The sequence below is a fragment of the Limulus polyphemus genome, unplaced genomic scaffold (genome assembly GCF_000517525.1).
Source record: "Limulus polyphemus unplaced genomic scaffold, Limulus_polyphemus-2.1.2 Scaffold340, whole genome shotgun sequence".
In the NCBI taxonomy this organism is placed as follows: Eukaryota; Metazoa; Arthropoda; class Merostomata; order Xiphosura; family Limulidae; genus Limulus; species Limulus polyphemus.
In genome coordinates this window covers 533,528-548,020 of record NW_013665950.1, presented here as the reverse complement: position 1 = coordinate 548,020, position 14,493 = coordinate 533,528, and the positions used below count along the sequence as shown (strand labels likewise).

The 14,493-nt window shown below is 31.7% G+C and overlaps 1 protein-coding gene across 1 annotated transcript in view; it reads right to left on the bottom strand.

The window, feature by feature from the left end:
* Positions 1–14,493, bottom strand: part of LOC106457507 (exocyst complex component 1-like) — a gene marked incomplete at its 3' end in the record, with an annotated part of 193,715 nt that overhangs the window by 121,585 nt on the left and 57,637 nt on the right. The window contains exon 6 of the mRNA XM_022383480.1: positions 4,793–4,989. Coding sequence (XP_022239188.1) covers positions 4,793–4,989 — 197 coding nt within the window. The remainder of the gene's footprint in view (positions 1–4,792; positions 4,990–14,493) is intronic.

Sequence of the window (14,493 nt, the reverse complement as noted above, 5' to 3'; positions counted from 1 at the left end):
ATTAGTTAAGTTACTACGTACGTACTTACGTACTACGTAGTACGTACTACTACGAAGAAACAAAAAAAAAAAAGAAACAAGCAAAAACATATGAATATACCACTCACATGGATTGAGAATGCATCAATTGTTTCTTCAAACTTCATCAATTTCATCAATCAGCTTGGAACCAGCAAATTATTGAGAAATCTAATGGACTTATTGAACTAGCTGTATTGCTATGACATCAACATATTTCAGCTAAAATCAAAGAAGGTGCTTCTGAAAATCACCAATACACTGATGTCTAATATTACTTCCATCATTAGTACTTTCAAGTTTTTAATGTAATAAGAGCAGATGTCATCAGGCAGTTTCATCAGAAAAACTTCCAGACAGTTCAAGATAGGGAAAACTTTTCATCAGTGAGAAAATTTTTCAACACCAGAAACACTCTCATTGCTCTATAAAAATAATGTCGACTTAATGAAGCTACAATCGCAACTACATGCTCTATCAGACCTCTTCAAGACATCCTTTATTATTTATCTATTATTGGTTGGTAATTTCTGTTTCACCCTGTACTTAAGCTTTTTAAAGAAATGCCAAGTTTTTGTAAGAAAGCTAACTTCAAAGGGTAATGATAATATTGTTTACACTAGAATTATGCTGTTTGTCAAGTGTTCAATCAAATTTCTGCAATAGTTAGCTTCAATAAAATTATACTTTTATTACTATTAGTTATTAATAATACTTATACAAGTGGATACTCTGAAACTATGTCACCTCAGTGAAATGGACATCACTGTTTTTGATTTTTGAGTTATCATGTAATAAAAAAAGTGGAAGAAAGAACAACAATAATTTCAAACATTTTGCTATGATAATTGCAGACATTGCGAGAACTTGTGACGCAGTCATCACATGGATATTGTTATAAAAGGAAATACTATATAGTATTGTACATTTCTGATCGCCTATTGAGGAGATATTTAAGATACCATTTCGATGAACAATCCGAGCCATCCCTACATAGGAAGTGCTACTACCTGTCTGATAGCACCAACACTTTTACATAGTAAAAGCCCAGTCTGGGATCAACAGACAAGAACAACTTAACTACAAGCTATACCAGATACAGCCAAACATACTGTTTAGGTTAACAGATTGATCATCTAAGAGAAAGGACAGTCTGTTATTAAAGTTTAAATAACACAGAGATGTCTAGTTACCAGCGATAAGCAGGGCTGATCAGTATAAAGTCCTGCACCAAGGAGTCTTCTTAAACCTAGAAGAGTATTTTTACACCATGTTGGCCAAGGCACACCCACCTTAATAGATGGTAGCCCCTTTGTCACTTATCTGTCTTGTTAGGATACACAGAGCTAGGAATAAGAGTTCTGAAAAGTAAGTGGTTAATGTATTGCCTACAAACAATGATGCATTAAATAACAGCACCCATATGGGTGTCCACTGGAGAAAAGAGAAACAAATATTGTGCTCTCAGCAGAGGACCTCAACTGTCCAGCAGAAGGAGTAGAAGAAAGAAACAGGGTTTAAATGTTGAGCTTGTAAATAACACACATGTAAAAATGGATATCAGACTCTGCTAATCTCACATTATAATAATTTACTGGAGGTCAGAAGAAGCAAATACAATCTTAAGAAGCTCTATGAATTTAATGAAATCATACTATTCAAAGAACAAACTCTCAGACTGTGGAGTGCACTCTATCTAGTTTTAACTTCCTAACACATGCTGAATCAAGAGGCTAGATTGTTCATTGCAGTTTGACAAAACAAAGCATCCACAAAGAACATTATGACCACTAGCTTTCAATGCAAAAATCACCATTGCAAGCTACTAGTCATCCAGATAATTTGCCCAAAATTCCCTACACATATCCAAATCACCAAGTACAACACAATACATTATGGTGAAGATGGACGGTTCCTGCCTAAACTATCTTGACCAACCGAGTAACCACAAAAAAAAAAAATTAAATATATCTAATTTACCCTTTTTCTCTTTATAGAATAACTTCACATTGTAACATGAAACTACCTTCATTTATTCTAAGTAGCTTTAAACTTGTAACAGTATACATATCTTTATAATAGAATTTTATTGTTTTATTGCCCTTTTGAACCATGTCTACCCACTATTCGTGTCATTATAAGTTGTACATCACTTGGGGAACTTAGAGGTTACGTTACACTATTTAATTACATTACACACGAGCTGCTCGCATGCATGCCTTATGAAGCATTTTTATTATATTATTATTTATTTTACCTAATCTAACCTTAAATTACCTAAAGAGATCCCTATTTTTACATTTTAGTTACTTTTATAATAATATATAAAAAATAAACAAGAAAAACATGAAATAAAGCACATACCCAAATCTTTTTTTATTGCTGTCGATTGTCGATGACACTTAACCCTACTTTTTTTTATAATAATGGTAGTAATGCACAAAATAATATCTATTTAATTAAATAATGCACCAAAGAACATAGCATAATAACATGCAAAAATCAGACAATTTCTTTTAACTATCATAATTTTTCTGGCTTTTTAACCATGCGACAAGAGCCATTATAAATTCATCCATTAGAGTCATTATCTTTTCCTTGGGAATGAAGCTTGTACTAAAAGAGAAGTTGACAATTCTCTGTTTAGAACACAACATAATCTAACATGTCATTTGATAGATGAAAATCTTGGCTTTCTATTGGTTACAGATAACATATAATTAAATGTAAGAGAGAACTATCAAAGACATGTGAAAAAGAGGATGTGACAGGTAGGTGTGGCAAGAGGGATCTGATTTTCTATTTGACAGCTCTGTAACCAAACAAAATTGAAGGCTATAAAAAATATGATTCGTCTGAGCAATGATGATGTTATAGTGAGTAATTGACATTGAATTTCATACTTATTTGAAGGGTGGTGGATTAAATAGAGAAGATGAGATGCCTAGAGAAAATATGTCACATGTGTCACACTATGGGGAATTCAGGATTTTTTTAAATCTTGCCTTATAAAATTAAGAACTTAAAACTTATATACTATCAAAATGTGGATTATTAGCTAAGATTTTATGCTATACTAATTGGTATAACATAAACAAAAAGTAGATTAATAAAATTTTGAATGCAAGTCACTAAAACCTTGTGTCGTGTTCAGCAAAGGTGATAGGGTTTAAGGTCACTGAATTATCATCCTAAAGACATCATTAGCAAGAGAAGATAACTGCATTCACCGATTTGTTGTAGTTAGTTGTTGCCTATGGCGATGTTGCATTTTTTATCTGTGTTTTGCTGATAAAAAGTACATTTTTGAATTTTTTTCATTCAAGGTTTGTTACTTTCATAAAATGTGATAATCTGTACTGCCTTCCATTTACCACTTTACTGAATATTTTAAGTAAATTAGCTATTGAAGTTACTATAAAATTAGTTAGTACATGTAATTATAATATTACTTCCAGCTTTTACTGAAGATGAAATAAGTGTATTCTGAAATGTTTGAAGCTTTTGTAAATAAAATTGTTTTGTGTCTTATCAACAGTCTTCATCTTTATTATTAGTTTGGTGATTATTTGGATACCTTTATTGTTAAAAAATTGAAGGAACTCAGCTGGTTTGTGATCACAGCAACAACACAGGCTTTGTTCTTTGGGTAGCTTCATGATAATATCCTTGATTTACTTTGACTTAATGCTATGTTAGCTGATCCAAATCTAGACTATATTGAAAAAGATAACCATGTCTGAACATACTCAGCCAATCTCTCCAGTATTTTATTCTTATCTTTTTCTCTTTTGAAACTATGCCCAGTTCTGTTCTGCACTTTTTTTGGTCTTAGTTCTTTTGCAATAATGGACTTTGATACTTAAACTTCTCTAACTCCTTAAATAACTGATCTAAATAATCCCCTTTACTTTCCTAGAGTTTCTGCACCTCACTTGTAGATGTATTTCCTTCCTCTGTCCTCACATTTTAGAAAAGGGATACAGACTGAACATACAGATGCAACAGATAATACAAATGCTAAAAATGTTTTTAGAAAGGCTATTAATTGCCAGTACATGAAAGTCAGCTATAAGCTGCCAATTAAATGATTAAAGAATGAATGGTATAAACTGGACAATGTGATATCTATAAAAAGGGTAAAGACTACTATGGATAATATTCTACGCAAATATATACAGTGAAAGGTAAAGTCTGAATATCTGAACAAATTACAGAAAATGTACAAAAAAACTTTAGAATTCATATCAAAACAACCAAAAAAACACAGAAGTGGATTTCTTGTCAGTATCATTAGTCCATGCTTTCACTTAAGCCACAAAATACTAAATTTCTGGCAATGTCACAAGTAATTATATTAGATATAATTTCATTTCCACTATTTGATAATTAACACCTTACTAAAAAAGTTCATTCTTTATAGTATTAAATGTGATTCAACTTTTTCATATACCAAAGCTCAAATACATTAAAAAAGTTATATATCATACTAGTTTCATTTGCTCAACACTGTAAGACATAAATCAAAAAGACCAAAGATTACACATACAAGAGATTTTGAATCTTCTAAATGATTTTCACCAGAATTCAAGATCAGTTAGTCAAGGGAAACCATTTATGCAAAAAGATATGTAGTAATAACTGTTCCTAAGTATAAGTTTTATTTATTTAAATTTTCTATCAAAATAATATCTAGAACAAAAACAGCAGACTGTGTAATATTTTTAATATATGGAATGTGATGTACAAAAAATTATCATAAAAAAACACTTACTCCATCTAAAGTTGACACTTCTTTTGCTAATTGTTCTGTGAAAGCTTCAGCATTACAGATGGCAAACTCACACTGAGCCATCAGTTTCTCCAAATCAGCTTCTTCCCGAGAACTAAGTGCTTGGTAATCTTCAACTTCAATAGCCCCTTCCACTAGATGATGTGCTGGTGCCCCTCCCTCACTCGTACTTCCTGTTTCTGGTGAAAGAGAACATAAATGTAAATACACAATCACTTGTTTCCTCAAAAGTAAAAAATTTCCACCACATCATTTAATGCAATATCATACACTCAGCCCTTGAAGGAACAATAAGCTAGGTTTCCAACTCTGTTAGTGCATAAGATATTAAATGATTACATAACATGAAACTGAATAAATCAAAACAGTCAACTGCTTTATTTTACCTTCTCAAAAAATTCAACATTGTGAAAATGTGAAAGATAAATGAGCAAAATATGAAAGGTCTTTTAATATTTTAAGAAGAAAATTATTTTTTCTCACTACAACTATAAGCCAAAATCAATTTTTCTATTTCTTCCAAAAACGTTATGTTACACAGTGCAATTCAACACAAGCACCTCAGTAATTTAGAAGAAACTGTTGTGTAATAAGAAAAAGGAGTCATTAAAGAACAGTACCACATACCACAGCAGATAGAATTGTAGATCCTTGGAACAAAATATGATGTAACAGATAATATGAACAATGCTACTTCTTTAACCAAATACAGTCAAAATAAAAAACAAAAGAAAATAGCTGTAACGATACTTCTCTTGAAAATCACAAAAATATTTACTTTCTCTGAAACTACAGATGGAAAACTACATATAGGAATTTTTATGAACACAGAAAATCACTAAAACAAATACTTCAGTAGTGTTAAGTTGACAAAAAAATCACAAAAAAAAGAAATATTTCAACAGCTCTAAGTTACAATTGGGTAGGTATTGCTATTTCTTCACAGAATATACATAGAGCTAAATTTCTGATACAACTAAAAAACATACGAGAACAAACAAAGGGATCTTTCAAACAAGTCAAAAAGACAAAAGTGAACAGAATTCAAACCTGAACTCTGTTAACACTTTCACATTGGGTAGGTCAAAGTGTACATGTCATAGTCTTTCACAGTTACATTCATATTATTATGTGTTCTTTAGAGCATTATTTAATTAAATAACAAATTATTTATTGCAGTAGTACCATTATTATATAAAAAAGTAGGATTAAGTGTCATTGACAGTTGATAGCAAAAAGAAGAAAACCCAGGTAAATACTTAATTTTATGTTTTTCATGTGTATTCTAAAATAAGGTTAGATTAGATTAGGCAAAATAAAGAATAACAATTTTTCATGAGGTACACTCACAAGCATCTTTTGAGTAGCCCATGTGTTATGTTATTCAATAATGTAACATGTCCTGTACATTCACCAAGTTACTTCAAATTTTATGGCAGCAATATTACTTTAAACATGGTTCAAAGGGCAATAAAAAACAATAAAATTTAAGCATAAACAGATGTATACTGTTACAATATTTAGGCTATTTAGGATAAACAAATCAAGTTTCATCTTACAATTTGAAGTCATTCTAGAAAGAAAAATGGGTAATTAAAAATTTTTTTTTGGATTGTTATGAGGTTGATCAGAGTTAGGGTAGTGAAAATGACATAAAATAACATTTTTCTTGAAAAAAAAACATTTGTTATTTATTTAGGAGATTTTAGGGATTATGCAAATGAAAGTTAACATTTTCCTAAACTGAAAATGTATTTCCTATAATACTTACCTCAGCTGACACTATAGCTATTTCTCGATCTCCAGGGTTTGCACTCTTTGCCCATATTAACAATGAAAATGCTTGCTACAGTCTTTTATACCCCACTCGAATGCCCTTGGCAAATTCTAATTTCCAAAATTCTCCACCAACTTCAATGCGCCCTCTATCTGGGCGCTGTATATATAAGCATCTCATTCAGATAATGTAATCACTTTTTTAAAACATAAACCGACTTTTAGTTGGGAGGTAAAGAGGGAGAGTGTCAGCGAAGGAAAGTATTATTGAAAATACGTTTTCAGTTTAGGAAAATTATAGCTTCCAAAACATACTTACCTCCACTGACACTATAGCTAGAATCCCACACTGAGAAGGTGGAGGAGCTGGTGCAGGCATGAACCATACAGAAAGCATCTGTATAAAACAGAAATGTACCAATAGAAAGATGGAACAAGAGTGGGGAAACTGCATTACTTCCAGAATATGTATTCTCTTCACCAGGAACTCAGTTTCTATATCAAAGGTGGAATAGAATACAAATAATCATCACTACAGGCCAAGCCCCAACCAGATAGCCAAGATTCCACAACTTGGGGTTGAAACTAAGGGGTCATGGTACCCATATCCCACATTGGTGGCTAGAGCTATTGGACCACAATGCTATATATACATTTGATTGGATCCCAAACTGTAGCCATAAAATGATGCATTTCGCACTACCAGAATCACAACAAGAAAATAACCAACACTGAAGTGGTCAAACTTTCTCCTCCACCTGAAGAAGTCCAAAAGGCAACACCCCAGGCTCGGAATGCCAGGATCATATATGCTGTACTCAACCAAAGGAACAGAACTTATCTGGTCTAGAATTATGAACATTTATCCTCACTCCCCAACCAAGTGGGCAAGGAGTATTCCAATTGCCATTGGAATTATGGAGAGGATGTGGAACCTGTGCTCAACCAAGGACCTATGATGGGACCACATCGTGTTTAGTATTATGAGGAGATAGTGGACCTCCTTCCATGAACAGTATACAAAACCAATATTGATCAAAGAGAAGTCCCATGCACCCCCAAACCGGATAGTTTTGTGTCAGATCTGACCCGAATTACGAGTAGGCTCCCATGGAGGTAGGTGCCACTCCTACCGGCATCTGGGGAAAGCATCCAGGGGCCTGAGTAGGAGGGCCCCCAATTTTTGCCCCTTCTCCAAGAGTGCAGGAACACACTTGAACACTGGAAGAAAAGCCTCTGTCCACCACCCCAGCGACTGGAAATTGGGAGTGGTAAGGGCTCCCGAGCTCCACTATTAGTGTCTGTGGGAAGGGGGGGGGAGGTAATAAACATTGAGGAGTCCTGAGGAACAGTGCTCTGGAAACTGTACAATAGATGAACCAAGTTCCCTACATATTTAAAAGCAAATCAACCTTGATTTATTCAATCTGGAGATCGGCAAGGACGGACAAGATCCCCTTTAGCTTTACTGATGATAGTCCATGAGTGGTGGTCCATAATAATAAAGTAATACCATCCAGTAGGCACCTAGATAGTCTTATGGAACACCCCATTTTGACAGAGCCTGTAGCAACCTGTAGTAATTATAGTGAAAGAGGTTGCTAGTGCAGAAATGAAAAGAGAAAGCATACCTGCCTGGGCAACACTCACCACAGAGTAAAGATACAATAAGTACTTTCAGAGTTATAATATGTATACCACCATGGTGACATGGTGGTTTCAAGGTTCTGTAAAATACAGCTGCCCATCCTAATAGGGTTAACATACAGACAGTCTGAAACACTGAGCAATGCCAACAGTCACAACAGTCATGACTACAAAAAACTTACAGCCCTCACAATACTGGAAGGTGTTAACACTTTAGTTGGACTATAAAATTCTTTAGTTAAAAGATACAATCTAATGGAAAAATACCAAAAATAGTGAATATACCTTGGTGTTTTTAATGAATTTTGGTAAACATTTAGTATTTTAAGTTTAATTATTACACAAGAATAAAAAACATCTAAACTACTACTTTTGGCACCATATCAAAATAATAGCATTATTTTGTGTTGGTTATCTTTCTTAAACATTTGCCAAAAGATACAGAAACTTTCCTAAAAAAGTGTAGTTGAAAATGAAACAAGTTCTGGTTGAACCAACAACTGTCAAACTCAGAAAATATTAACAACTGATCTCCAAATGAAAAAACAAAGTGTTAAATGGTTTCAAGTTTGCATTGAAATTTTTTTATTAATTTGTTGATTTCAATTGCATGGCAATACTTTGAAATATCAGAGTAAAAGAGCAATCTTTCAAATAATGCTTATTCAGACTAAATTAATGTAATAAGATACAAAACTGTTTTAAGAACAACCACAATCAATGCCTGGACATTTTTGGTATTCTAAAGAGCAAATATATCAAGAAATCAACATCTTTATGAAGCAGAAGTTAAGGATATTGAACAAATACTTAGAAGAAGCTGTTCTCCATTGTTATTCCTAAGTAGAATGATCCACACCAAAACTGAAAAGCTAAACATCTCATCAGTTGTTATGTTAGTTGTGCTGAACAAATTTCACTTTCGTCATACCCTAATTAGGCATTATTTCATACATGGTTAAGAAGAATATCAAAAACACTATCAGACACTTATATCTGCAAATTCAGTTAAAATGCATCTTTAAAACAGTCTAGGTTAAAAGTAATCTTCAACCTTAAAGACAAACAAAACAACATCCAATGAATCCCACACAACTGGTATACGAGTTCAACCAGGGAGAAATCTGGTCACCTACTAAAAAACTCTGCAGTGAAGTAAAACAGCACTGTAACACTACAACTTGTGATCTCAATACTATTACTCATGTCCAAACTACTGTGATGTTGTGCCTATCTCCAGTTTCTTCTGCATCATTCTCTATTCCTCGAAAGAATTCCACCTTACAATGCTAGAATATTTTGCCATGAAGCTAAGAAACCCAGCTATTAACCATAAGATAAGTGCACTACCACTACATCTTCAATTGTAAAGGAAAGAAAAAATCATGAATTTCAATCATTGAATATAAAGTGGACATAAAACCCATTTAATATTCATTAAACTGTCAAACTAGCAACATGCACTCTCAGGTTTTCCAGTTTTATTATTTTTCAAAAAGCTGAAGATGAGATGTCTAGTACCTACTAATCTGAAGTTATCTACAGAAATGTCATTTCAACAATACACATAAAATTTATAAACATGATCAGGAACAACAAACACATTTCATAGTTGGAATAAAGCTAATATATATATATATATATATAACTTGCTTACCACAGCTAAAAAGTAATTTACTACATGAAGACCTGTATCATTTCCAGGACACATCAAACATTTACTTGATCTTTACAAGAGGTTTGCAGATCTAGTATTTGGAAGGACAGGCAAAGTGATATGTTGTGGGCCAAATGGAAGACAGAAAACGCCATGAAATTGAAACAAAAATATGCATTTTTGAAGAAAGCACAAACATAAGAATGGCCGATTATTCTATTCATGGATTATTCTGTTGTGATAAATTAAAAAATAAAATAAACTATATTTCAATCAAAAGTGAATGAAAGTAATACATGTAATACTACTTAAGTAGAGGGAGATGCATGTTTTCTGTACACCACAAAAAAATACTGATGTTGAAATTCATGTGAAGCATAAAATCCTGTGAAGACAGCATAAAATATCAGCCCACAACTGACAGCAAAGATAAACTAGGCCTAAAATAATTAATCACTAAAAAATAAGTGAAATAAACACAAGAAAGTCCAAACTGCATAGTGAGAGGTATTGGCCTTACAAATATTAAATTTATCAATATATTGATAGGTTAGGTCATAAAAATCATCTTACAGGAAGCATTTTGTGGGAACAAAGTTAGTAAATTCATAAACCAATGTACTAATTACACCACAACCCACTTACAAAGCAAGCAATATGAGTTTAGAGAATTGTAATAATTTCAATATTATGATTATATTTATAGAGAAAGGAGAGGTACGTATAAACAAGCACACATAAAAAAAAAAAGGTTTAGTGTACTTCAAGAGGGTCATAAATAGAAAGGCAAAAATTTCATAGTTGTTTATACCTTTCTTGAATCAGGTTTGCAATGGGTTATTATGTTAAAAACCAATATTTGTATAAATGCTGTGGGAGGAAAACCTTTAAACATTCCAAACACTAACCCAGATGTACAGGAAATATGAAAAAATAAAATGCAAAACTGGTGGCTTATTCTTTAATTCAGAATAATAAAAATGTTGGATATACAAGATTGTTTAGTGTAGGCATTATTATTTAATTTATTATGTATGTTAATACTTAATGATTGTTTAGTTTTTCATAACAAGAGAGCTAAAAGCTAATCACTTTAAAGTCAATAGCTATGACAAGTTTGGTTACTTCACTCGGTAAAAGTCATATGTTGTGTTTGCAATTACATTGTTGTCTAGGTTTTACTAATATTGTTGATGTCACATTACTCAAACCTTCGGTATTTTTCTCGTTACCTTAATTGAGCATTGTTGAATTAGCGCTTCTCACGTAGTTTAAAGAGAACTTAGTGAATAAGGTATATATATGTAGGTGGCTCACGAGTGCAAATTAAGAAGTAGAAAGTAGAGGAAAAGTAAAGTGCAGTTCAGTCAGAAAATTAGTTAGCAAAAGAAAACGTGAAGTTAACCAGCATGTAAGTGAATAGCCATAACAGGTGCTATTTGAAAGTGAGTTTCACAGTTTAATAAAGATAAGGAGAATAATTTATCTTGTCAAACGGTGTTCTAAAGTGATTGAACCCATCTCTGTGGACTTTGACGAAAGGAGACAATTATTTGAAGTTCAAGAAACAACTGTGGTAACCCATGGGGTAATGTAGGTGAATTTATCTCTGATTGTACAGCAGGAAACAGAATGGAAAAAATAATTCATCTTGTCAATTGGATTCTAAAGTAATTGAATCAGCCTGTGTGGATTTTTGATGAAAAAAAAAGAATGTTTTAAAGTTTTAGATATAGCTGTGTTATCCTATAGTGTAAAGGATTTTTGTACATACATTTGACTTGTTTTGAATACATCATTTTAAAACAAGTGGATTGTGTCTTGTCCGTTTATTGTTGACATTTATTGCCAACAAGTCACAGACACCTACTGTAGAAGAATCCTCAGCCCACATACATATACATAAAATCGTGACAAAAAACTAAGAGAGTTGTGTCAAGAAATTTATTTGAAAGTTAAAGAAAAACTCATTCTCTTTACAGCCTAGGCAAACAATGCCAGAATAAAGTCACTAATATAAATCTAAACAGGAAACCTAGCATGTAGCAAATCACACAACCTACTCATATATACAACACAATTTAAAGTCTCAACACTGTTTTTTTGTTTGTTTCTTAGCACAAAGCTACCCAGCAGGCAATCTGCACTCTGTCCACCATGGGGAATTGAATCCCAGATTTTAGTATTTCAAGTCTATAAACTTACTACTGATCCACTGGGGAACCTCAACACTGTTAAATACAAGAATAAAGTCAAAAATGTGGGTTAATAATTAAATGACATCACCAACAAGTAATATAAACTCCTAGTTACATACAAGAATAAAGGCATAATTATGAGTTCTCAACTAAAATACAGCACCAACAAACAAGATTATCAAAACTTGTTAATTAAAAAAGGGAATAGGGATCGTAAACAAATATAAAAACAAGACAGCTACCTTAAAGTGAAAACACAGTTGTAAAAAAAGGAAACAAACAAGCTTAAAGTTTGAGACACAAGATAAATAAAAAATTTTAAATTTAAAATCCTGCAAATAGGGATAGTAAACAAGGTAAGCAAATAATGGTGGAGATACATTATTTACTCAAGCTACAAATCCCTGTTTTGACTCTATGCTGTTAGATAGAATTATGTTTGATGGAGCCAAAATAGGGATTTGTAGCTTGAGTAAAACGAGAGAATTTTAGAAAATAAACATGACTATTAGGGGCAAGTGAGAAAAGCTTTTAAACAATTAAGAATGGTAAGGAATTATAGAAAATGACATTTTATGTGATGAAGAGATTAACTCTTTTTAAAATATTTCCCAAATTATTAAATTGCTTTGAATTATAGAATTAGTTTGCTTACTTTTTATTTAAATTATTTTAGTTTAAATTTTAGACTATATTATTATTGTTAGTGATAGATTAGTGGCACTTGCATATACATAAAGATGAACTTGGCTGTCTACTTTATATTTTCCAAATTAACTTTTTTTTTTACCATGCATCATAGTGATCATACATGTTATACCACTATCAATGATAACATTGTGGCAAAGATACCAGGAGCAATAGCCATCGAATATGCATGAAGCCAATCCAAAGGTTGTCATTATTTCTCGAAAGAGCATCATATGTATTTCATTAAACTAAACTGTTTCAAATAAGACAGTATTGTTATTATACACATTTATGTCCATGATGAACATAAAAAATAATTATTTTTTATAAATTGTTAATTTAAAAAGGAGAATAAAAATCATAAAAAATACAGAAACAAGATGGCTAGCTTACAGTGAAAATGCAGTTGCAAAAAAAATAAACAAACAAGCTTAAGGTTTGACACACAAGAAAACTAAATTGGGAATTTAAAAACCTGCAAACAGAGATAGTAAACAAGGTAAGCATACAAAGTTGGATATACTATAGACATTATCTACTTGAGCTACAAATCCCTATTTTGGCTCCACCAAATGTAATTCTAGCTAACATCAAACACCTAATTACATACAAGAATAAAGGAATAAATATGTGTTCACAATTAAAAAACAGTACAAACAAATAATATACACTCCAAGTTATACTAAATCATCAATCAACAAGACAAAAATGACAAAGACAGAAATGATCCTTTAAAAATGTAAATTTGGAAAATATAAAGTAGGCAGCCAAGTTCATCTTTATGTATAAGCAAGTGCCACTAAACTATCAATAACAAAATAACGATAATAATAACATAGTCTAAAATTTAAAAAGAAAAATCAAAGAATGTAAAATAAAATATTTTAAATAAAAAATAAACAAACTAATTCCATAATTCAAAGCAATTTAATAATTTGGGAAATATTTTAAAAAATAGTTAATCTCTTCATGACATAAAATGTCATTTTCTCTAATTCCTTAGCATTCTTAATTGTTTAAAAGCTTTTGTCACTTACCCCTTAGTCATTTTGTAAGATTCTTAATTTTTTTAAATTATCTAAAAGTTTTTTACAGATATCCCTTAGTCATTTTCTGAAATTCCTTAGTATTCTTAATTTTCAAAGGTGTCCTAATATATCCCTGAATGTTGAGCCTTTAAGTGTATGGTTGATAATTACTTCACACTTGGTTCCAATTCTTTGTCACTTTTCTTTGGTTGTAAGAAAAATTGGTGAAATGCAAATGGTGAAAATCAGAGTTCAAAGTTCTTTTACTATTACAATGTACTGATCATTGTTTAATAATTGTGTTGGAACCACACAAAATTAAATGATTAAACATAATTTCAATAGAATGCAAGAAAGTAAGAGTGCAAGAACTAAATATTTTATATAACTTGTAAGGAAAATAAATAAACATCTTCAAGAATAATCACTTTGTACACAGGATAAATATAGAAAAAAGGACTTCCTTTCCCTTTTTTCTTTATTCTATATTAAATGGAATACTTTTAACCCTTTCGCGACAGGTCACGCATCAAAGGCCATGTCATCGTGTTTGTTGACTAGCATTCAAAATTTTATTGAACTACTATTTTATGAATTTATGAAAATAAGTTTGGTATCAGATTTGTAGATTTTAACTCAAGTTTTAGTAATATACATTTGTTAATTTTTAATTTAAAAGTAAATATT